Genomic DNA, 25,208 nt, shown 5'->3' with positions numbered 1-25,208 from the left:
TCCCATATTTACCTATGCATCCTCAAGAGAACCTTTAGGGAACCTTGAGGGAACGTTCATAGAAGGTTAGCTGAAGGTTAACAGAAATAACCTTAAGAGAATCTTTAGGGAACGTTCCCTAAAGGTTCTTTAAAAGTTCGAAATATTTACCTGTAGGGAACCTTAAGGGAACGTTCTTTAAAGGTTCAAAATATTTTACCTTTGTTCCCTAAACCTTATTAAGGGAACCTTTAGGGAACGTTCCCTAAAGGTTATGTGTTTGCTGGGTCCTTGCTCCTTCTCCGCTCTGTGGTAATATTCTATTCACAAAATACATCTAGTACGGTAATGTTAAATCTTACTTGTGAAAAGTAAATCCCCCGAGTATGGTCCGCCGATTTGAGCAGGAACATGCTGCACAGTGCTCTCATCTTGTGTCTTCTGCTGCAACGGAACGAGGAGTATGACCAGAGAGGGTTAAAGGCTAGTAATCAAGGATCTTTGGTATGACCGGTCCAAGATGGCGGCCGCATTTCTTGTTTCCAGCAGCCAATGCGGCGTCTACGTCTATGGCTGCAGCTCTCTGGGATTTGGGTTCTTCCTAACAAATACTGCATTACGAATAATGTTAAGGAAGTCTCATTTAAACTCATTCATAGAATTTACCCAGCTAAGTCGTATATTGTAAAGAGATACAAACTAGATATTGATTTGAATTGTAGCTTCTGTCACACCTGTCCGGAAAGTTCTGTACATTTATTTTGGCACTGCCCCTTCACCCGCAAATTCTGGCAGGATTTTTGTATTTTTATTTCAGAAAATATTGGTGAAAATGTTGTGCTGTTTTGGAAATGCATATTGTTTGGCTTGTCAGAAGTTGATTCCAAAGAAAATGCACACACATACATAATTAATCTATTTATTCTCTTAGCTAAATTTCACATTCATAAATGTAAGTTTATTGGTAGCCTCTTTTATGGCCTATAAGAATGAGCTTAAACAGTACATTAATCAACTTCAATTCTGTCATAACCCTAAAGCAATACGAACTGTTACAGTAGTAGCCTGTTCATTTTGTTTTGGATAAGCTTTGTGATCTCTTATTATAACCTTCCCTAGCGTCTGAATTGCATACATGTTTTTTTTTTTCTTTATCTATTTATTGTTGAATCTTTCATGGTACCATCGTGATTTTTAACTTGTACTGTGTTTGTTGATGTACCAATGTTTAATAATAATAATTTAAAAAAAAGCTCTCTGGGATTTGAACTCTGTGGCTCACAAGTTCTCGCCTCCCAGACCTCGCGATGTTGGCAATCACATGTATTGCGACGTGGATCACGTGTCAGGGCTACTTGGCATTGTGGGAAACAAACAGAGTATGAATAACGTTAGCGTCAACATCGCTTACTGTTGTGGGCAAACCGAGTATTTGTGGCCAGCTGGAATCATAGCTCACTGCTCGACTTCTGAACATCTGTGATTTGAAGTCTTCGCGAAAGGAACAGCGTCCAGTGTTTTGGGATTCTGGCATGTTGGAAAGGATTGTACGACTTTGAAAACGGACTGTGGAGGGACGATAACGTTGCACTGATTTATGATAATCATAGAGTCGTAAAAGTTGGAGTCATAGCCTACGCTGATTTCATTTTTGCGGACATTTGCTATATCCGCTCAGGCTGGGTATATTTTCAGATAGCCAAACACATACGCACGCTGTGCCGTGTGTTTGTCCGTCGTTGTCCGTCATCGTAGTACATTCTAGCTAGCGAACGTTAACTGTGCTATGAGTATGGCGTTCATCACCAAGACGCTGCCAGAGCACTTCCAATATGTGTCTTTTATTTGGTATGCGCCTAAAACAGTATTCCCGAGATAAATGCAGCTATGTTGGGAATCGGATGTTATGTCATATAGCGACATAGCGACAGCGTTTTTTTGAACCATATCACTTCTGTCATATAGGACGCAACCGACTTTCATTTACCACGTCGGTGTAACGTAAAATTGACACTCATCTGATTTGATATTCCACCGTGACGACGGCGCCTCTACTTGAAGTTAAAGGTTTACAAGGGGCTAATCTAAAGTTGACACCCCGACCCCACAGCATCTGCTCGGCCCCACGACGCCAGGTGTGTCCGGGAGGGCAAACATGTGGAGTCCCGGACCCACGAGCCTGCAGTTCTTGGTGAAATCCGTGAAACATGCTGTGGGCAAAGGGCAGATCCAGCTCAGTCGCTGGCTACAACGGACTACGCCAGAGGCAATGGACTGCGATAAAATCGACATCCTCATATGCAACGCCTTTGACGAGAGGGGCTCAGCGGGGAAGTCCGAGACGGACCTGGACAGCGCCAGCGAGTCCGGAGCGTCCTTCGCGGCTGACTTCAGGCACCCGTGCTGTATCACCACCTGTTGCTTCAAGAGCGCGCTGCTGGCATGCATCCTTACCGCCGTGTGCTTCTCTTCCGTGGCCCTCGTCCGCCAGTACCTCAAAGACCTGCTGCTCTGGGTCGAAAGTTTGGACAGCCTGGTCGGCGCACTGCTCTTCATAGTCGGACTGATCATCGTGGCTTTCCCCTGCGGATGGGGTTACATCGTGCTGAACGTGGCCGCGGGCTACCTGTACGGGTTCGTGCTGGGAATGGGTCTGGTCATGGTGGGGGTTTTGATCGGGACGTTTGTCGCGCATGTGGTGTGTAAGCGGCTACTAACGGAATGGGTCCTCAACAAGGTCGGGGGCAACGAACAACTCAGCGCCGTCATCCGGGTGGTGGAGGGCGGCAGCGGACTGAAAATTGTGGCCTTAGCCAGACTCACCCCTATACCTTTCGGCCTCCAGAACGCAGTGTTCTCGGTGAGTATGACAAATGGCAACACTCAGCTGTCACCAAACTGGCACAAGCAGCTGTCAAACTTGACAAAGCCAGTTACAGTGATGTACAATCATGTGTGAAATGGTCAATCAAGTCATTCTAGTTTCTTGTCCTATAGTAGAGTGTGTGTGTGCTGTTTGTGCACCACTGTAATTAGTGCATTGTTTAAAAGTGATTGACAGTGTCCTCATGTGTTGACGTAATTCTGAAGATGAGCTTTGCATTACATTACGTCAAGTCTAGTCAGAAGAGATCCATGAGTTGATCCCCACCTTTAATTTTTTATGAGCGCTCAGGTAGCTGAGATGAGTGAGGTGCTGAAAAGGTGTGTGTGTGTGTGCTGTTTGTGCCCCACTGTAATTAGTGTCTGCATTGTTTAAAAGTGATTGACAGTGTCCTCATGTGTTGACGTAATTCTGAAGATGAGCTTTGCATTACGTCACGTCTAGTCAGAAGAGATGGGAGTTGATCCCCACCTTTAATTTTTTATGAGCGCTCAGGTAGCTGAGATGAGTGAGGTGCTGAAAAGGTGTGTGTGTGTGTGTGCGTGCGTGTGTGTGCTTTGAAATGCCACCTATCATTGACACTTGATACTCTGAGGGGTGTGAACACACTCGTGGATTCCCCACACATGTCCGATACTGGCTCCTCCTTGTGACACACACTTGGCTCTTGCTCCAGTGCATTTCTGAGCCTCTAACCCGTTTGGGCCGTGTGGTGGTATGGTGACCGACTGGTTCTCCGAGAGTGTGAGAGAGAGACAGGACGCCAGGACAGTCTGGGCACTGAGCCTTCAAACAAACACACACACACACACACACACACACACACACACACACACACACTCGCAGGTGTCACCACGGCCAAGGGCAGGACAGTGCCACTCTGCTCAGGTCTCTGACCCCAGGTCGTAGTGTGGTGACCGACTGGTCCTCCTTGTCACCTTGTGTGTGTGTGCGTTCTTGTGTGTGTGTCTGTGTGTGAGAGAGAAATAAAGTATGAGAGAGAGAGAGATTTTGAACTTAGCGTGTGTGTGAGAGAGAAATACAGTATGGGAGAGAGATTTTGAACTTAGCCTGTGTGTGTGAGAGAGAGAGAGTTGAGTGAGTGAGAGGGAGAGAGAGAGATTGTGAACTTAAGCATTATGTGTGTATGTGTTTTAGCAGTATTTGTGTGTTTTAGGAGTTTATATATAAGTATACTCTTTTGATCCCGTGAGGGAAATTTGGTCTCTGCATTTATCCCAATTAGTGAAACACACACAGCACACAGTGTACACACAGTGAGGTGAAGCACACACTAATCCCGGCGCAGTGAGCTGCCTGCATCAACAGCGGCGCTCGGGGAGCAGTGAGGGGTTAGGTGCCTTGCTCAAGGGCACTTCAGCCGTGCCTACTGGTTGGGGTTCGAACCGGCAACCCTCCGGTTACAAGTCCGAAGCGCTAACCAGTAGGCCACGGCTGCCCCGTGTGTGTGTGTGTGTGTGTGTGTGTGTGTGTGTGTGTGTGTGTGTGTGTGTGTGTGTGTGTGTGTGTGTGTGTGTGTGTGTGTGTGTGTGTGTGTGTGTGTGTGTGTGTGTGTGTGTGTGTGTGTGTGTGTGCGTGTGCGCGTGTGTGGAGTTTCACAATGTGTGTGCGCGCGTGTGTGGAGTTTCACAATGTGTGTGTGCACGCGTGTGTGTGTGTGTGTGGAGTTTCACAATGTGTGTGTGTGTTTTAGGAGTTTCACAACTATTTATCTTTTACTATTTGCCTGATGTTAGTTGTGGGTGCTTCGTTTTTACATGGTTAGGAATATAAAAAAAAAATGTTCTTGGGTTCCGGTTTCCGACCGACCCTGTCAATTTATGCGCGACCCAAATTTATTTTATGAGCTTCGGGAAGAAATAACACTAAATAGTCTAGGCTACATTAAATAAATCCACAAATAAAAGGCGAACTATAATTACATTTGGGGATCGACCGATATGGATTTTTTTAGTGCCGATACCGATTTTTTTCCATCAGCCTTAGCCGATGACCGATACAGGCTGCCGATTTTCTTGAGCCGATATTTGGAGCCGATACTGCTTTTATTTTGCTCCCTCAATTTACATCATACAAATGACACATAATTACACAAATGATAACAAATGTTATAAGTCTCAATTTAAAAAAGGAACATTTATTGAACTTATGGATGGGTGCACTGGATATGGTTAACTGTGCAAAATGCTTTCATCAACATCTTACAACACAGCCTTGATGATGCATTGCTTGCTGACATATTATAAGACATAATTCAAGTCATCACAAAATGTCATTTGTCAACACATTTAAATAATTTAAGAAAACAATAAGCCTGAAAAGTAGCTATTGAAATAAAGTGCTTGATTTGTCATTTTAGACTGCATGGTTTCAATTTTTCTATGTCTATATTTTTCTAAAAAAAGCTGCCAGATTTGTCAACCACAGAACATAAATCAGCAGAGGAAAATAACGTGGTGTCAGATGTTTCTGTTCTAAACGGCATCAACGTCAAAAGGTATAAAAACGTAGCCTATCTCTCAAAGTTTTAAAATCTCTCCTTCAGGTAGCGCAGCACTCTCATATCGCTGTGATGCGTGTGTCCCACTGAGTGAGACAGACCAGACGCACACACAAACTGTTTGATAGCTGACGAACCACCATTGAAGTGGATAATGATAACGTTAGCAAACGGCTCTAAACAAGTAAGGCATACGGTATGTCTGGTACATGATAAACGTTAACATTAATTAATATTCAACTAACACGTCTCTCATTATTAAAGCTCTGATCACTGCGATGGCAACTCCGCCCCGCTCGAAGGGAGAGGGGGAGGGAGATGCACACACCACACGCGTCCAAAACTCAGCCAGGTGGTCGCTGAATAAAACTCCCACAAATATCTCGGAACAACCTCGGCATTACTTAATCATATGATTGACCATTGTTCGTAACAGCTACCGCTAACGCATGCATACGGATAGCCTACAACTTAGCTATTTGCAGCTCCCTAAATACAATGGCAAGCATGTTTTATAGAACAGGCATTCAGGGAGGGAGACACACACACACACCACACGCGTCCAACACTCAGCCAGGTGGTCGCTGAATAAAACTCCCACAAATACCACGGAACAAGTTGGCATTAGGCTACTTAATTATATGACCAGTGTTTGTAAAAGCTACCGCATGAATATGGATAGCCTACAACTTCGCTATTTGCAGCTCCCTAAATACAATGGCAAGCAGTTTTATAAACGATCATTAAGCATTAAAAAAGTAGCCTACCTATCCATCATTCGTGTTTTCCATTTGGACCCACAAACTTGCCTCCACCTTCAAAGTGTATGGCAATATTTCAGCAGTCAAACAGTTAAAAGATGCTTTGAAAGTTTAAAGTTGACTGTTGTCATGAAGAGCAGGCTTTCAGCACTCTGCTCGTGGGGGAGGGGCAGTCTGCACGTGAATTGCAGCGTCTCCAGCAACACAGAGCTGCCTGTGGACGCCGATGCCGATACACGTAAAAAACGCAAATATTGGCCCGATATATCGGTCGATCCCTAATTACATTAATTACCCCTTGCGTTATGTATAGGGATGAGTGTATTCTCTATTTTACAAAGTAGCCTATGCACAGCTGTTCACGAAGACGATTGTTTTCGTCACTTACCAAGGCACTCGCAATTTTGTCCAAACATCGTAGTTTCACCGTGAAATGTCACCTACCACAACAGTCCCTCGCGCAGAATATTGAGCCAGATGGCACACTTACTTCTGCACCTTCTGCATATGACACCAAAGACTGCCCTAACGTGTTCGTTCCTCTGCAGTTTTGATGACAATAAATAGAAGGCTAACATTAATGATCTGCTTACTTGCATCTCTCAACCTGGTGTTGCTAACCTACCTAGGCTATGAAAGTAAGTTAATTAAGGCCTACTTGGTTTACTGACATTTGAGTAGGCTATGCAACCCATTGGCAAACGTTTACCTGGATATGTCCTTTTAGCTTATGTTATGTTTGCTAGCTTGTGGGCTTAGTTTGAGTAGTGCTACCAAAATCATAGAAATTAATAACATTGCAAGACATTTACCTCTTCTATGATCCAAGAATGATTTCATTCAAGTTGTTTTTTTAACATTTATTTTAACTAATGACATAGAAAACATTCCCAATTGCATCCACATATGGTAATGCACTATGCAAAAAGTGATTTACACTCGTAGCCGAACACAGTGAGATGCAAGCCTTCCAATCCACTCAGAAATGTAATTAGGCTACTCACGTCCTTAAAGGGGCAGGCAGTCAATTAGACGTACACCACCAATGTAATGACATTAAAGAGAAGTGTAGTCAAATTGTTTAAATCAATATGAAATTACTAGATACTTACTTGGCTATTAGTAATTATGCAGGCCACAGACCATGAATTATTAAAAAGATGTGAACTTAATATGAATTACAAAATATATGAATGTATTGAAACGTATGACATGATGCCATCTCTTCTGTGTCTTTTTTGGACAGTTCTACAAAAGGTTGTACTGCTTTGTGAATTACCTCAGTCAAAGCATTTTCACAAATAAAGTAGGCCTACTTGGATTTTCTGTAATCCTTACTGTTTACCTTTGATTATTCTTTTTTAATAAGCATCAAGATTATCAGTGTGATTTTGGTCTTACTAACCTAAATTGCCCTAAATTTAAAAAAAATATTTTTGCAATTTTCACTTCCTCCCGCAATTTCTCCACAAGAAACAGCTAAAAACACCGCAACTTCCATCCAGGCATTTTAGGTCGCAACAGTCTCAAAAAAACTCGCGAAATCCTGGAGGGACTGATTTTCTACCTATCCCTTACTGCCACTGGGGGAAAGCCTACCGACCCATGGCCTCAACTGACAACCAACAGGAACCAAACCTTTTTTTTATGCCTTATCCATTGCAAAGCTGATCTTGTTGTTTACATGGTTATCCATAGCAACCCTGATCTTATTGTTTACATGGTTATCCAGCAAACCTGATCTTATTGTTTACATGGTTATAATATATACTCAACGGCAAGCTCAGGAGTCTAGGAATGCACAGCGGCCTATGTAGCTGGATACTGGACTTCCTCTCTGGACGAAAACTGGTGGTGAGAATGGGCTCCATCACATCCTCCTCCTTGACCATCAGCACGGGAGCTCCGCAAGGTTGTGTTCTGAGCCCTCTCCTCTATTCCTTGTATACGCATGACTGTGTGGCTATACACAACACCAACACCATCATCAAGTTTGCAGATGACACCACTGTAATCGGTTTAATCACAAACAATGACGAAACAGCCTACAGAAACGAAATCAACAACCTTATGAATTGGTGTAAAGGAAACAACTTGTCTCTGAATGTGTCCAAGACGAAGGAATTGATAGTTAACTTCAGGCGGAAAGAACAACAGTTTGAAGCCATTAACATCAATGGTGAGACAGTGGAGAGAGGGTGAGAGACTTTAAGTTCCTGGGCGTTACCATCTCAGAAGACCTCACCTGGGACAGTCACACTCAGAACACTGTAAAAAAAGGCCAACAACGTCTGTACCACCTCGGACGATTGAGAAAGTTTGGTATGCGACCCAAGATCCTGAGGTCTTTTTACAGAGACACCATCTTGACTGGGACTAGGGCTGGGACAACGCGTCGACGTAATCGATGACGTCGACGCAAAAAATACGTTGACGCAAAATATGAGCGTCGATTTGTAAGGCATAACGTGTGCTGCTAGATATTTTTAATTTTACACCTTCAGTGTTTTCCATACGTTGACTAATCTGTGGCTGGGTACCATGAAATCAAAACCGGACACCACACATTGATGTTCTATGTTGTAGGCCTACTATTTAAATTAAAGATAAGATAAAATAATTTCATTGAGCTGCACTTTTTACTCACACAGCCTTTCCTCGCCCCGCCCGCTCTCTCTCGTAACGAGCCCGCTGCTCCTCCTCTGCATGTGCATTTAACAAATTATTCACGATTGTTGAAGGATTGTTGTTGCCACATAGAAGCACTGCATAGAACACAGTGGGCTAAATTGCTGTTAAATCCGCTTAGCATCGTGACCATGCTGCGCAAATTTGCAGCATTAAAACTGAATTAAAGTTAAAGTAAACTCTGCTAAGGTCTTATCACAACATAGTACATTGAGGAGACTAAACTAAGTTAAGTTACAGTATGCAATCAAGCAGTATCTCAAAGCTAACGTTAGAATACTGTTTGGGTGTCAAGTTTAGCATGCTTACTTGCAGCTGCTTATTCGTTACTCATGCAGGGCTCATTTTATTGACTCTGAATGTTTGCAAGTCCAGATGTAAACGGAAAAGTGTTTTCCAAGACTCAAAAGTGCTTGTCCAAAGGAGAAGTACGAACCGTTATTTGAACTAACTACATTGCATCCACACATCAGCAGCCTTGTAACTGTGTTAATATTAATTGCAAGGATTCCCACACGAACGTCTTAAAATGACAGGCACTCAATTAGACATACTACTGAACTTTATTGAATGCTACCTCTGACTAAGAATGCATTACTTTGCACTTGTATAGTCTTTTATTTTGGAATCTTAAGAGCAATAACCATATATTGCAATATTAAAGAATTCATGTTTTTTTTTTTTTTCCATTCAGATGTGTAAATAAACATGTATAAGTTGCTATTAGTGAATTAATGAGGAGATAATCGATAATCGAATCGTTAGATTAATCGATGCATCGGAAAAATAATCGCTAGATTAATCGTTTAAAAAATAATCGTTTATCCCAGCCCTAACTGGGACCATAACTGCATGGTATGGGAACTGCTCTCAATACTATAGAAGAGCACTTCAGAGAGTTGTGCGTACAGCACAGACCTTACATAGTTATCCATAGCAAACCTGATCTTATTGTTTACATGGTTATCCATAGCAACGCTGATCTTATTGTTTACATGGCAGGGCTCCAGACTAACTTTTTGCACTGGTGCGCCTAACTTTTTTTCTTAGGTGCACCAGCACAAAAGTTAGGTGCATCCAAATTTTCAACCACATGGCATTTAACACCGCAGCAGGTTCACTTTTTTTCCTTAATTACTGTCCTTTATAGGCTGTCCGAAGTGTTGGTGCTTTAAGTGTTCACTGAGCTGAAATTTAAACTTAAAACATCTCAAGATTAATTAAATAAAAATAACAGTGAGTAATTTAACAGTGCACGTCTTTTAAAGGAGAATTCCAGTGTGATATTGGCCTAAAGTGTGTTGAAACATGATACCGAGTGTGAATGTATGTCTCATAGCCCATCTCTGCTTGTCCCCTGCACTCCAAAATCTGGCGCTAGTTAGCCGATGCTACCAACAGCTTTTTCAATGGTGGTGCTTCGGCATCAGGCTAGCCATGCAAATAAATCACTGTTTTACACCATTTACGAGGCTCAATGTATCTCCACACTTCATTGGTAGACTTCCGAGGGCCCTGACATTTAAAACGAGACATTGAGAACTTTGAAAAAGCACTGGTAGTTTACTTACAAGACGATTTATACAGACAGTATCTTCACGAAGTTTAGCGTTTGCAGCCATCTTGAATTTAGTCACGATATATAGAGCGACGAGTAAGAATGAACAGGTATGATAAGGGATCAGATTCCAAAAATAATTCAGTGGAAATGCATGGATTCCAGTTTCTTCCAGTAGCACCTAAAAGGTATTGCAGACACCTTGCTAACCGCTAATCCCCACAGCATCACAGATTAACTTGCTGGATGCTAACTGGTATGGGGGATTGGGGATTTGCTGATCCAGAGCGCATTTACATGGTGCTTTATCTCAAACCTGAGTCAAACTAGCTTAGGATAAACTGAATGGGACATACCATCTAAATGTATTCTAGATGATAACGAAAACTTAGCTCGTAAAGAACTGCATTGTTGCGTACTGTTTCTTTAAGGGGACAAAAACGGTCTGTGTGGAGTCAACCCACTGTTTGGAAGGCCTCTTTCTGTGTTTTTGGGGGAGATGTGCTGGTCTGTTTTTCCGCAGCGTTTGTGTTTTTCTGATGAGATGTAGGCTGAGTCTGCGCTCCCGCCACAACGAGGTTATTTAATATTTACAGCCTGCTGTGGGGGAGCACACAAGGTCATCTAGAGAGGGGGAGAGAGACGAGCTCAGCAGCAGCCCACCTCACTGGACAGGAGCTGTGTGTGTGTGTGTGTGTGGAGAGAACATAGCTCAGTGAGACTTCACCTCAGGTTGTGCCAAAGGCCAGAGAATGTGTGTTAGAAGTGCTTGTCTTCATTTAAGAGATTAAGGACGACACCTTACCCTACAAGAGGTCAGCATGACATGCTTCATTTCACTCCCTTAGCCCGTGTGTGTGTGTGTGAGAGAGAGAGTGACTGTGTGTGTGTGAGCGAGAGAGAGAGTGTGACTGTGTGTGTGTGTGTGTGTGTGAGAGAGTGACTGTGTGTGTGTGAGCGAGAGAGTGACTGTGTGTGTGTGTGAGAGAGAGACTGTGTGTGTGTGTGCGCGTGTGTGAGCGAGCGAGAGAGTGACTGTGTGTGTGTGTGTGTGTGTGAGAGATAGAGAGAGAGAGAGTGACTGTGTGTGTGTGAGAGAGAGAGACTGTGTGTGTGTGTGTGTGCGCGTGTGTGAGCGAGAGAGTGACTGTGTGTGTGTGTGAGAGAGAGTGACTGTGAGTGTGTGAGAGAGGGAGAGAGAGAGAGTGTGTGTGTGAGAGAGAGAGAGAGAGAGAGAGAGAGAGAGTGTGTGTGTGTGAGAGAGAGAGAGTGTGACTGTGTGTGTGTGTGTGTGTGTGTATATGTGTCTAGTCTAAGTCCCTCTGTCTAGCTCTCCCGTCTCTCACTCATGCTTTTGAAGACACTCCCCCAGTTGCACTCCAGTCATTTCTGTGTGTGTGTGTGAGCAGTCCTAATGGTGCTGTGTGTGTGCAGTCCTAATGGTGGTGTGTGTGTGTGTGTGTGTGTGTGTGTGTGTGAGCAGTCCTAATGGTGCTGTGTGTGTGTGTGTGTGTGTGTGTGTGTGAGTGAGCAGTCCTAATGGTGGTGTGTGTGTGAGAGAGCTGTCCTAATGGTGGTTTGTGTTGGTTACTTCTGAATCAGTGTTACAGTTGCGCAAGTGGAAAATTGCCGTCTGCTTTAATTACTCTTCAACTCCAGCAGTGTGTGTGTGTGTGCGCGTGTGTGTGCACTTTGCCTCAGTGGTCTCAGCCAAATTAGTTAAAGCATGAAGTGTCCAATATGCAACTCGCACGTCTCCATACACACTCACATGCACACAATGTGAAACACCAAGCTGGTACACACACACACACACACACACACACACACTAGGGCTGTCACTTTTGTGAAAAAATCCTGTTTGATTCTTGAGACATAATTGTTCATTGAAAAATCGATTTTTCATGTCAAGACGTTTCAATTTTCAACGGCAAATATAGGCCAATCCACGGACAACTAACAGGGATTACGAACGTAAAGAGGGCGCTTGAAGACGCACAAGCCAGCAATATTGCTGCTGATTTATTCGTGTGAAGTTTCGTGCACAACGACAAACAGGAGTGCAACATTCTCGAAAAACAATAAGCGGAGTGGGCTGCCATAACATCAGTGGAAAACATTACTGCAGGCTTCAACAGGGCTGCGTTTACGATTAAAAATGTCAAACAAATTTCGCCTACGTAGAACTCACGACTGCACAGTTTGCATACCGCTTTGTCCTTCTCCATAGTTTGATATATATATATATTCCTGCTACTGGAAGAAACTGGAATCTGGAACTGGAATCCATGCATTTCCACTGAATTATTTTTGGAATCTGGTCCCTTATCATACCTGTTCATTCTTACTCGTCGCTCGACTTATCGTGACTAAATTCAAGATGGCTGCAAACGCTAAACTTCGTGAAGATACTGTCTGTATAAATCGTCTAATAAGTAAACTACCAGTGCGTTTTTAAAGTTCTCAATGTCTCGTTTTAAATGTCAGGGCCCTCGGAAGTCTACCAATGAAGTGTGGAGATACATTGAGCCTCGTAAATGGGTGTAAAACAGTGATTTATTTGCATGGCTAGCCTGATGCCGAAGCACCACCATTGAAAAAGCTGTTGGTAGCATCGGCTAACTAGCGCCAGATTTTGGAGTGCAGGGGACAAGCCGAGATGGGCTATGAGACATACGTTCACACTCGGTATCATGTTTCAACACACTTTAGGTCAATATCACACCGGAATTCTCCTTTAAAGATAAGATAAAATAATTTCATTGAGCTGCACTTTTTACTCACACAGCCTTTCCTCGCCCCGCCCACTCTCTATCGTAACGAGCCCGCTGCTCCTCCTCTGCATGTGCATTTAACAAAATATTCACGATGGTTGAAGGATTGTTGTTGCCACATAGAAGCATTGCATAGAACACACTGGGCTAAATTGCTATTTAATCCGCTTAGCATCGTGATCATGCTGCGCAAACTTGTTCAAAACCGCTGCATTAAAGTTAAAGTAAACTCTGCTAAGGTCTTATCACAACATAGTACATTGAGGAGACTAAACGAAGTTAAGTTACAGTATGCAATCAAGCAGTATCTCAAAGCTAACGTTAGAATACTGTTTGGATGTCAAGTTTAGCATGCTTACTTGCAGCTGCTTGTATTACTCGTGCAGGGCTCATTTTATTGACTCTGTTTGCAAAATCCCGATGGAAATGGAAAAGTGTTTTCCAAGACTCAAAAGTGTTTGTCCAAAGGAGAAGTACGAACTGTTATTTGAACTAATTTGAACTAAAGTGATTGATAATGACTGACTGACTACTATTGTGTTACATGCTTCAAATGTAAAGCACTTTGAGCTGCATTCTGTGTATGAAAGGTGCTATACAAATAAAGCTTTATTATTATTATTATTATTATTACTAAGTACGTTATGAATTGCATACACACATCAGCAGCCTTTTAACTGTGTTAATGTTAATTGCAAGGATTCCCACACGAACGTCTTAAAATGACAGGCACTCAATTAGACATACACTAGCCTACTGAACTTTATTGAATGCTACCTCTGACTAAGAATGCATTACTTTGCACTTGTAGTTACTTGCACTTCAGTCTTTTATTTTGGAATCTTAAGAGCAATAAACTTATATTGCAATGTTAAAGAATTATTTTTTTTTTCATTCAGATATGTAAATAAACATGTATAAGTTGCTATTAGTGAATTAATGGGGAGATAATCGAATCGAAATCGAATCGGACTGAAAAAATGAATCGTTAGATTAATCGATGCATCGAAAAAATAATCGCTAGATTAATCGTTTAAAAAATAATCGTTTATCCCAGCCCTAATCAAGAGATGAAGACTGAAGACTGAATTACATTAACCATTAGAATCCAGCACCAGCACTCCCTTCAGACAACACCAGCTTGGTATTGCTCGCTTCACTTTGTGTGTGTGTGTGTGTGTGTGTGTGTGTGTGTGTGTGTGTGTGTACCAGCTTGGTATTGCTCGCTTCACTTTGTGTGTGTGTACCAGCTTGGTATTGCTCGCTTCACTTTGTGTGTGCGTGTGTGTGTACCAGCTTGGTATTGCTTGCTTCACTTTGTGTGATTGTGTGTGTGTGTGTTAGGGCTGGGCGATAAAACGATAGCGATATGTATCGCAATAGACATGTAATCGATATCAATAAAAAATGTGTTCGATAGAACATTCGATAATTCGATAAAAGCAACACACCTCCCGCCTTACGTTGTCCATAAATAAATAGGCTAAATATAGCTTGCATTGTAGTATGTCAAACTCCACCAGAGTAGGCGATAGAAGTAGGCCTACCTCAACACAGACTCTCAATGAGTCCTTGCCCCGTGCGCTCTCTCTCTCTCTCTCTCTCTCTCTCTCTCTCTCTCTCTCTCTCTCTCTCTCTCTCTCTCTCTCTCTCTGTGTGCATATCCCTCCTCAGCATGCGCATGTAATCCAAACATTCACAATCGTGCAAGACGACTGAATTGCTATTAAATCCGGTTAGCATCATTAGCACGCTGCATGAATTTGTTCAAAACTGTTGCATTCAAATTGACTGCTAAATTCTAATCAACTCAATCCCGATGCAAATGGAAAAGTATTTTCCAAGACTCAAACGGGCCTGTCCCAAGGAGAAAAAGTATTCATTTGAAATTTAAACACACGTGGGGAAACTGAACAATCTAACCAGTAGACTTATTATGATAAACTAGCAAATTACTTTGTTTACAACATTTCCAGGCTTCAACCAGTGCTGCTCATTCAGACTTATGTGCACAATTATTTATTTGAGTGTTAAGTTTAAAGGAAGGTTAAGTTTAAAATAAAAGTGTTTAAATTGAACTTTTTTTCACCTTCTGGTCCTTATCTGAAATTGATTTAAAAAAAAAATCAATAATTATCAATATCGACCGATATGAAATACTTATATCGTGAAACACGTGTGTGTGTGTGTGTGTGTGTGTGTGTGTGTGTGTGTGTGTACCAGCCTAGCCCAGCCCAGGCCAAGGTCAGCTATGACTGGTGGCCAGCAGGACGAGGGGACTTTAGGGAGGTCGCTTCACTCCAGGCAGCCTTCACGAGCCCTGTCAATCAAGCAGCTATCACGAGCCCTGCCAATCAAGCATGCCCCCCCCCTTCTGACCATAGGAGGACACTGGAAGATGCCGTGTGTGTGTGTGTGTGTTGTGTAAAAACAGAACCGTCCTTCTCTCTCTCTCTCCACCTTTTGCGTAATTCTCTCCTGCTGTAGCCTGCCAGCTGGCCGTGGGGGCGACGGTTGACTGACCCGCGAAAGCCCCGCGGCCGCACTGCTGTTAGCGTTAGCTCTGCCGCACTGCTGTTAGCGTTAGCTCTGCCGCACTGCTGTTAGCGTTAGCGCTGCCGCACTGCTGTTAGCGTTAGCTCTGCCGCACTGCTGTTAGCGTTAGCTCTGCCGCACTGCTGTTAGCGTTAGCGCTGCCGCACTGCTGTTAGCGTTAGCTCTGCCGCACTGCTGTTAGCGTTAGCTCTGCCGCACTGCTGTTAGCGTTAGCTCTGCCGCACTGCTGTTAGCGTTAGCTCTGCCGCACTGCTGTTAGCGTTAGCGCTGCCGCACTGCTCTGAATCTATAGCAGTGAATCTATCTATCTATCTATCTATCTATCAGTCTGGTCTGAATCTATAGCAGTGAATCTATCTATCTATCTATCTATCAGTCTGGTCTGAATCTGTAGCAGTGACTGGACTCTGCTCCTGTTTATGTGTTATAAGATCGGCAGAGTAATCAGTGTATTGAGACCTCGTCTCCTCAGAGGGAGCAGACGCACTCACCCGCACACACACACACTCACCCACACACACACACACTCACCCACACACACACACACACACTCACCCGCACACACACACACTCACCCACACACACACACACACACCCACACTCACCCGCACACACACACACTCACCCACACACACACACACACACTCACCCGCACACACACACACTCACCCGCACACACACACACTCACCCGCACACACACGCACTCACCCGCACACACACGCACTCACCCGCACACACACACACTCACCCGCACACACACACACTCACCCCCACACGCATACACACCTTCACCCGCACACACACACTCACCCACACACACACACACACTCACCCACACACACACACACACTCACCCGCACACACACACACTCCCCCACACGCATACACACCTTCACCGGCACACACACACACACTCACCCACACACACACACACTCACCCGCACACACACACACTCACCCACACGCATACACACCTTCACGCGCACACACACGATCAGGCCTTGAAGGTGTGTTCAGCGTGCCTACACACGCACACACACTAACCCACACACACACACACACACAAACAGGCCTTGAAGGTGTGTTCAGCGTGGCCACACACACACACACACACACACGATCAGCCCTTAAAGGTGTGTTCAGCTGTTTAGTGTCAGTGTGATTTCAGGTGACCAGCCTTGTGGGTGTTATGACCTCAGCTGGCAGAGGGACAATGACCATGAAGAGGCTGTCCCCTCACACACTCTTTATCTCTCTCTCACTGTGTGTGTGTGTGTGTGTACATTCCCACTGTCTTGTTACCCACTGAAGGGTGGGTTCAGGTGTGAATCAGGTTCTGAGTGGGAGGTGAAGGATGAAAGACCTCTGTGTGTGTGTGAGAGAGAAGGGGTCAGGATGAATTAGATTTGTCTTTGTGTGTGATTCGTCTTTGTGTGTTAGATTTGTCTGTGTGCGCGTGTGAAAGGGTCAGTGTGTGTGTGTGTGTGTGTGTGCGCGCGTGTGAAAGGGTGTGTGTGTGTGTGTGTGAAAGGTAAATGGGCCTTGCTATAGCTCTGTCCTGTCCCATCTGCCCGCGGGGGTAAGCACCTTTCCTGAGAGGTGTGTGTGTGTGTGTGTGTGTGTGCGTGTGTTTGAGTGGGGCAGTGTGTGTGTGTGTGTGTGGCCACTTTTCTGTGCATTGCACATTAAGCGTGTAACCCACACCAGCCTGGACTGCCAGCACGGCAGAAAAGAAAAACCTCTGTGTGTGTGTGTGTGTGTGTGTTGGGGAATGCTTACATATTTGTACACACACACACACTCTATGTGTGTCTCAGTTGGAGGTTCATTATATAATTAACAGTCATGGTGATGTAAAGTCATTAACGAGTCAGGAGGTTAATGTGTGTGTGTGTGTGTGTGTGTGTGTGTGACGCCAGTCAGTCTAATACACTAGATACCAGTGACGCACATTAGGCATGAGTGTACACTGTCTGCATGTCAGCAGAACCTCCTGAGCTGGACAACAGCAGTCAGAGACCGTGTGTGTGTGTGTGTGTGTGCGCGTCAGTGCCAGTGTTGGTTAGAGGGGTGTGTGTGTGTGTGTGCCAGTGTTAGATGCGATGTCCAGTCCAAACCACAGGGAATGAGAAGCGCTCCGGCCACTAAGCTATTCTACACAGACCGCTATAACAGGGCCATGATGTCACATCCTGTCGTGGTGGTTGGTTGTGGCGGACTGCTGTTGGACAGAGGACATCCAAGGCGAGGCCTGAAGAGTGTGTGTGTGTGTGTGTGAGGGAGAGAGAAATGTTGTGTGACAATAATATTACAGGGTGAGGCTGTGTAGTGTGTGTGTGTGTGTGTGTAGTGTGTGTGTGTGTCTGCGTCTCTGCTTGTGTGAAACCCAGCTGTCTCAGCTGCATGATCCACTGAGGTCATTACCCAGGAGCATAGAAGCACACACAAGGACGACAAGACCAGAGATTTATTTTTACAGACACACACACACACACTCCTCCCTAGGCAGGCAGGAACACTGTGTGTGTTTGTGTCAGGGGAACGCTGTAGAAGGCTATTGATAAGCTTGTCTTGCAAAGCTGTGCAGTGTGTTAATGCTGTTGCACCCTTCTGGACACACTGTTTATCCTTTAATATTAGAACTCTGTGTGTGTGTGTGTCCTCCTCACACCACAGCCATGTCCTACATCATGTCCTTCATCTCCCTCCTACTCCCCCTCAGATCAGACGCGTCCTAAATCATGTCCTCTCTCTCTGATCTGAAGTGTCCTAAATCATGTCCTCTCTCTCAGATCACTAGTGTCCTAAATCATGTCCTCTCTCTAAATCATGTCCTCTCTCTCAGATCACTAGTGTCCTAAATCATGTCCTCTCTCTAAATCATGTCCTCTCTCTCTGATCTGAAGTGTCCTAAATCATGTCCTCTCTCTAAATCATGTCCTCTCTCTCAGATCACTAGTGTCCTAAATCATGTCCTCTCTCTCAGATCAGACGCATCCTAAATCATGTCCTCTCTCTGATCTGAAGTGTCCTAAATCATGTCCTCTCTCTAAATCATGTCCTCTCTCTCTGATCTGAAGTGTCCTAAATCATGTCCTCTCTCTAAATCATGTCCTCTCTCTCAGATCACTAGTGTCCTAAATCATGTCCTCTCTCTCAGATCAGACGCATCCTAAATCATGTCCTCTCTCTGATCTGAAGTGTCCTAAATCATGTCCTCTCTCTCTGATCTGAAGTGTCCTACATCATGTCCTCTCTCTCTGATCTGAAGTGTCCTACATCATGTCCTCTCTCTCTGATCTGAAGTGTCCTAAATCATGTCCTCTCTCTAAATCATGTCCTCTCTCTCTGATCTGAAGTGTCCTAAATCATGTCCTCTCTCTCTGATCTGAAGTGTCCTACATCATGTCCTCTCTCTCTGATCTGAAGTGTCCTAAATCATGTCCTCTCTCTAAATCATGTCCTCTCTCTCTGATCTGAAGTGTCCTAAATCATGTCCTCTCTCAGATCACTAGTGTGTCCTAAATCATGTCCTCTCTCAGATCACTAGTGTCCTAAATCATGTCCTCTCTCCTCAGATCACAGACGTGTCCTAAATCATGTCCTCTCTCCTCAGATCACAGACGTGTCCTTGCCCAACTACCTAGTGGCCTCCTCGGTGGGGCTGCTGCCCACTCAGCTGCTGAACTCCTACCTGGGCACCACACTGCGCACAATGGAGGACGTCATCGCCGAGCAGAGCCTCAGCGGATACTTTGTCTTCAGTCTGCAGGTGGGACCGTGCGTGTGTGTGTGTGTGTGTGTGTGTGTGTGTGTGTGTGTGTGCGTGTGTGTGTGTGTGTGTGTGTGTGTGTGTGTGTGTGTGTGTGCGTGCCGAGCAGAGCCTCAGTGGATGCTTTGTCTTCAGTCTGCAGGTGGGACCGTGCGTGTGTGTGTGTGTGTGTGTGTGTGTGTGTGTGTGTGTGTGTGTGTGTGTGCGCCGAGCAGAGCCTCAGTGGATGCTTTGTCTTCAGTCTGCAGGTGGGACCGTGCGTGTGTGTGTGTGTGTGTGTGTGTGTGTGTGTGTGTGTGTGCGTGTGTGTGTGCGTGTGCGTGTGCGTGTGCGTGTGCGTGTGCGTGTGTGTGCGTGCGTGTGCGTGTGTGTGTGTGTGTGTGTGTGTGTGTGCGTGCCGAGCAGAGCCTCAGTGGATGCTTTGTCTTCAGTCTGCAGGTGGAACTGGTCACAGGCTCGCCCGCTCGCTCACTCTGTTTTTCTCTCTCGCTGTCTTTTGCTCTGTTGCTCTATCTCTCTTTTGCGCTCTCGTTCTGTCACTCTACCACTTTTTCTCTCTCTTCTGCGTTCTATCACTTTCTCTCTCTCTCTCTCTCTCTCTCTCTCTCTCTCTCTCTCTCTCTCTCTCTCTCTCTCTCTCTCTCTTGTTTATTTACACTTATGTGGCTTACATCTTTCCTGATCATTGTGTTTGTCTGTGTGTGTGAGATATAATCTCACCTCTTTAAGCCTATGTGATTATGAGCAGGTGCAGCAGGGTGTGTGTGTGTGTGTGAGAGTCATCAGTGGGGGGAGCAGCTGTGTTCTGGTAAACTGTGCTCACTGTGCTCAGTGTGTGTGTGTGAGAAGTAGGCCTGAAGTAGGTGTTCCCTTACCCAACGATTTCCCACTGCTACTGTGTGTGTGTATAGTGTGTGTGTGTGTGTGTGTGTGTGTGTGTGTGTGTGTGTGTGTGTGTGTGTGTGTAGGCAGTGCAGTTCTGACTGGCAGTCTTTTTTCTCTGCATCTGTCACAATGATGGACAAACACTACCCTGCACGAGTCAAGGCCAGAATAGAGAACCTTAGATAACCTCCCTCTCCCATGTTCTCTCCCCTCCTCTCTCCTCTCTCTCTCCCTCTCTCTCCCCCCCTCTCTCTCTATCCCCCTCTCTCAGATCGTCATCAGTATCGGCCTGATGTTCTACGTGGTGCATCGTGCTCAGATGGAGCTCAACGCAGCCATCGCTGCCTGTCAGCTGGAGCTCAAGACGTCCTATCAGAATGGGGGGGTTGCGGGGGGGCACTCGGGACCCCCGTACTGCAGCAAGCGCTCCGCGGCCGCCGGCGGGGTCAACATCGTCTGACCCCCATCTGACCCCCTCCAGCGTGACCCCCCCTGCAGTCGGACGTGCCCCCCACCCAACCCCCCCTCCTCCTGATGTGAAGGGCTCGCCCAGGACGCCGGTGCCAAGGTGAAGACGCACCTGTGCCCACCTGTGCCCATGGCCATGCCAAGGTGAAGACGCACCTGTGCCCACCTGTACCCATGGCCATGCTAGCCGGGTGTGCTGGACAGGGTGCCGCGTGGCACACGATCAGGGATGCGGTTAACGGCTGTCGGATCCCTCAGCACGGCTCTGCCGTTTCCATGGAGCTCACCGGTCAGGTGATCGTCATGGTTTCGGCCTGAACGCCCCGGATGCAGTGGGCATGCTGGACCTGTATCAGGTGGTTGTCATGGTTACGACCTGTATCTAGGGGGTTGTTTGTTTTTATTTTGTTTTTGTTTGTTTTGTAAATTATGACCTTTCAAGAAATTAATTTTTCTGGAATGTTTAAGTATGGAATTACTACTCTTTTCTCTTGATGCCTTTTTTTATTATTTGGAGAAACTGGTTAGAAACAGATTTGCTATAGAGACGAAGAATATGGGATATTATAAGTAAACTCAGCGCTAGAGTAGAGATATTATTCCTAGACAATTAACTTCCATTTGGGACTCTTTACTGGGAGAGATTATTATTATTATATTGTAGGGAAAGTTTAAGCTAAGCGGTTGTGATTAAGTATTCTCTGAAAGTGTGTCATTATGTACTTTTTCACATTTATACAAAGCTGTTTTGGTACTTTTAATTATTTGGAATTGTGGATTAATGAAGAACGGTTGCACAATATGAAAAGCAGGGTCGTTATTCAGGCCTCTTTTAAACCATTCTAATTCTTTTCTTATTTTTTAGTTTCTATTTTGTTTTTGGGCACCCTTGCTGTTGTTTTTTTGTTTTGTTTACGTGTTATTTTTTTGCCTTTGGCGAGTAATTGGTCAGCTGAAGGCCACCTGGTGCAGTGTGTGTGTGTGTGTGTGTGTCTGCCTGCTTCGGCTTGACTCGACTACGTCGCCGATAGCGACCGGGGAACAGATGGAATGTGAAGCGGAAACTCTCTGCAGAAAAATTCCAGAACGTTCTGCCAAGAAGCACCTCATCACACTGAGCCTAACACACACACACACACACACACCCTCACCCCCTATAGTTTACTTAGATAAGCCCGTCCTGCCCCTGCCCGTCAGTGTCGTCAGTAACCACACACACACACACACACACGCACACAGCCACACGCACACAGCTGGACCTTGCTGTATAGTTATCTTCTGTATCATGCTCACATGTTAATTATTAAGTGGGACATTTCAAGGCTTCACGCTTTATTATTTTTGACTGCTGTTATAATAGAGGTTCTGATTAGGGGTGGACACACACACTCACACAGGGTTCTGATTAGGGGTGGACACATTCACACACACACACACACAGGGATCTGATTAGGAGTGGACACACACACAGGGTTCTGATTAGGGGTGGACACACACACACACACACACAGGTCACCTCGTCCACTTCAGCTCTTAACTTCTCAGCCGTACTGCAGTAATGAGACTCCGTCTTCACCTCTCACCTCTCTGGGACCTGCCATCCCATAATCGAGCGTCCCCTTTCATCCCTTAGTCTTGCACAGTTGACACTGACGTTAGCCCCACACACACACACACACACACACGTTATGTAACCACCAAACTGCCTTTTTTTTTCTACCCCTGTGCCATGTGCCCTTCCCCTCGGAGACGTTAGGAATTAGCCTCCCTGCTCTCCACACACACACACACACACACACACACACACACACTCTTCTGAGAGGAGCCGTGGGAGGGGGTAGTGTCCTAAGGAGACGAGACGAGTGCGGCTAGTTGTGACCCCGCCACATTCTCCTGCCCCGGAGGACTTGAGGGCCTGTCCCGCTCTATCAGTGTGTGTGTGTGTGTGTGTGTGTGTGTGTGTCCCGCTCTCTTAGTGCTTGTAGCCCTGTCTGTCTGTCTGTCCAGATGGAGAGCTGACATGCTTCAAGCTTCAGCACTAGAGGCCTACTGTGTGTGTGTGTGTGTGTGTGTGTGTGTGTGTGTGTGTGTGTACTGGATGTGATGGTGAGTATGCACAGAAAGCCAACTGGAGTTGACACCGTATCACCACTCCAACACACACACACACACACACACACACACACACACACACACGCACACACACACACACTCCCCTCGCCCTAGACAGTAGTTGTTTCTTATAGAGATCATAACATTTAACCAGACGATGTTTATAGGAGTTATTTTTGCAAAGTATTTTATGAAAAGATTGAACAAACTGATGATGATGGTATAGATTATGATGGTATAGACTGCTGGTTCACCTAGTTTTACTAAGCTGGTGTTTGAGGCACCATCCAAAAAGCTGACAATCAGTGTGTGGCCATGTCTGCGCGTCTGTGTGTGTGTGTGTGTGTGTGTGTGTGTGTGTGTGTGTGTGTGGCTGTGTGTGCGTGCGAGCCTGAATGTGCCGTGGTTTGGACGTTCCTACTTCATGATACACAAACAAACACACACACACGTTTTGTTCCACCATTCTGCTGCTGCTGCGGGCCAGCTGTGTCCGAGTGTTCTAGCGACAATAAGGGCTCTAAACGACACAATGTATATCGCAACGGAACATTCTATACGCACTCTAAATGACACAACGTATATCGCAACGGAACATTCTATACGCACTCTGCTGGACCCCCGTCTCCGCTGAAGGCTGGTACGAACAACACACGGGTCAGAGGCCGAGCCGTGCTGGTCTTTTTTAACGTCTACTTTGATTTTGTACATTTTTTTAGTTGTGTGTGGCACAGCTGACGTGACAACGACGGACACATTCCCCTGCAGGCTGCGTGTTCTCCAGCCGAGAGAGGCCTCCTGGAGTGTCTCTCTCTCTCTCTCTCTCTCTCTCTCAACAGCCTCAGTTTGTTTTTTCTGTGTTTTTAAAAATGAATTGGGCAATAATTGACCAGCTAGATGGACTTTTGGGCGCGTCTAGGTGGACCGTGTGGACAAATCCAACATTCCTGGGCTTGCGTGAAACATGATGTCAGTGATGATGTCATCTGTCTCTCTGTACCGCCCCGACGCAGGCTGGATGCATTGCCACGGCAACCAACGGACAGAGGGGGCTGGCACTATGCTCCTGCTCGGGGGCGGGGGGGGGGAAGCAAGGTACTCTGCCAAGTCTAATGCAAAAAATAACACACGCTCTCAAAGTGAGGATGGACCTTAAGGGGTTTTTTTTAAAAGAGAATATAGTTTATTTAAAAATAGACAGAGGAGTATTAGGTGGAAGGAATATCCAAATGAAGATGGGCGTCACGGGCCCCCCAACGCACACACACACACACACACTAGTTTCAGGAACAGGTTGTCTACTTTGTCGAGTTTGCAGCCAGGTCAGTTAAAGAGTTATTGTGTGTTTGGGGGGGGCGGGTTTCAGGTCAGGTTCCGTTATGAAATGACTAGCCTTTTGGCATCAGGCGGACAGCCAGTCTGAGCTTCAACCCTGCGTCACGTGTGCATCTGGAGCTGCGCACGTTGCTATGCAACAAACGGAAATCGTGAAAATCTGGAGGTGGTCGTTCAGGGTCCACGACGCGTCCTTATCTGGGGCTAAAGGTCGCTGTGGTAACGAACAGTTAAAGATTACCACGGTGACCTCTGTGTCCAGGTGGCAGGGCGCCTCTGAAGGGTCCCCTCCACGTTAACAAGTGCATTACACATTAGCCACTGTCTTCTTACTACAGAGACTCACACGGAGTGCTCATGGAAGTGCATCTCTGTATCATGCTTGTTAAGTGTTATTTATGAAATTAAAAAAACTGTCTTAAATAGTAAACTCCTGGACTCTGTGTCTTGTATGTAAGGAGGGCTTGTGTGTGTGTGTGTGTGAGGGTGAGAATCAGGTAGCCTGTGTGTGGGGGTGAGCAACGGGTAACTGTGTTGTGTGTGTGTGTGTGTGGGGTGGGGGCAACGGGTAACTGTTTGTGTGTGTGTGTGTGGGGGCAACGGGTACCTGTGTTGGTTTCCTGGTAAATCCTTGTGGTGTTGAGGAAGGAGGAGAAGGAGATCCGGTTTAGCTTGACTGAGTGTGTAGCAACACACACTCCCATAATTCCCCTTCTGCAGCATATGGTGTGTGTTATTTGAGGAGGATTTGTGTGTTTGTGTGTTTAGCTGACTGGACACCTGCTGCCTTAACGCTTCTTTGCCTGCTCTGGGCTGTGGTCCCAGCTCCCCCTGAACACACGGAACACACTAAACAAACACACACACACACACACACACACTCTCGGACCTCTACATTACCCTTCAGTTATCCA

The 25,208-nt window shown here is 45.5% G+C and overlaps 1 protein-coding gene across 1 annotated transcript; it reads left to right on the top strand.

The window, feature by feature from the left end:
• The first annotated feature begins 1,348 nt into the window (after positions 1-1,348).
• Positions 1,349-24,724, top strand: tmem64 (transmembrane protein 64). The gene is made up of 3 exons (XM_042075662.1): positions 1,349-2,839; positions 19,339-19,494; positions 20,651-24,724. Exons 1-3 carry the CDS (start codon positions 2,135-2,137, stop codon positions 20,837-20,839), a joined length of 1,050 nt encoding a protein of 349 aa, XP_041931596.1. The 5' UTR covers positions 1,349-2,134; the 3' UTR covers positions 20,840-24,724.
• Positions 24,725-25,208: the final 484 nt, after the last annotated feature.

Source organism: Alosa sapidissima, chromosome 21 (genome assembly GCF_018492685.1).
Source record: "Alosa sapidissima isolate fAloSap1 chromosome 21, fAloSap1.pri, whole genome shotgun sequence".
Classification (NCBI taxonomy): Eukaryota; Metazoa; Chordata; class Actinopteri; order Clupeiformes; family Clupeidae; genus Alosa; species Alosa sapidissima.
The sequence above is the reverse complement of the archived record's forward strand: the minus strand, read 5'-3'. Positions and strand labels throughout refer to the sequence as shown.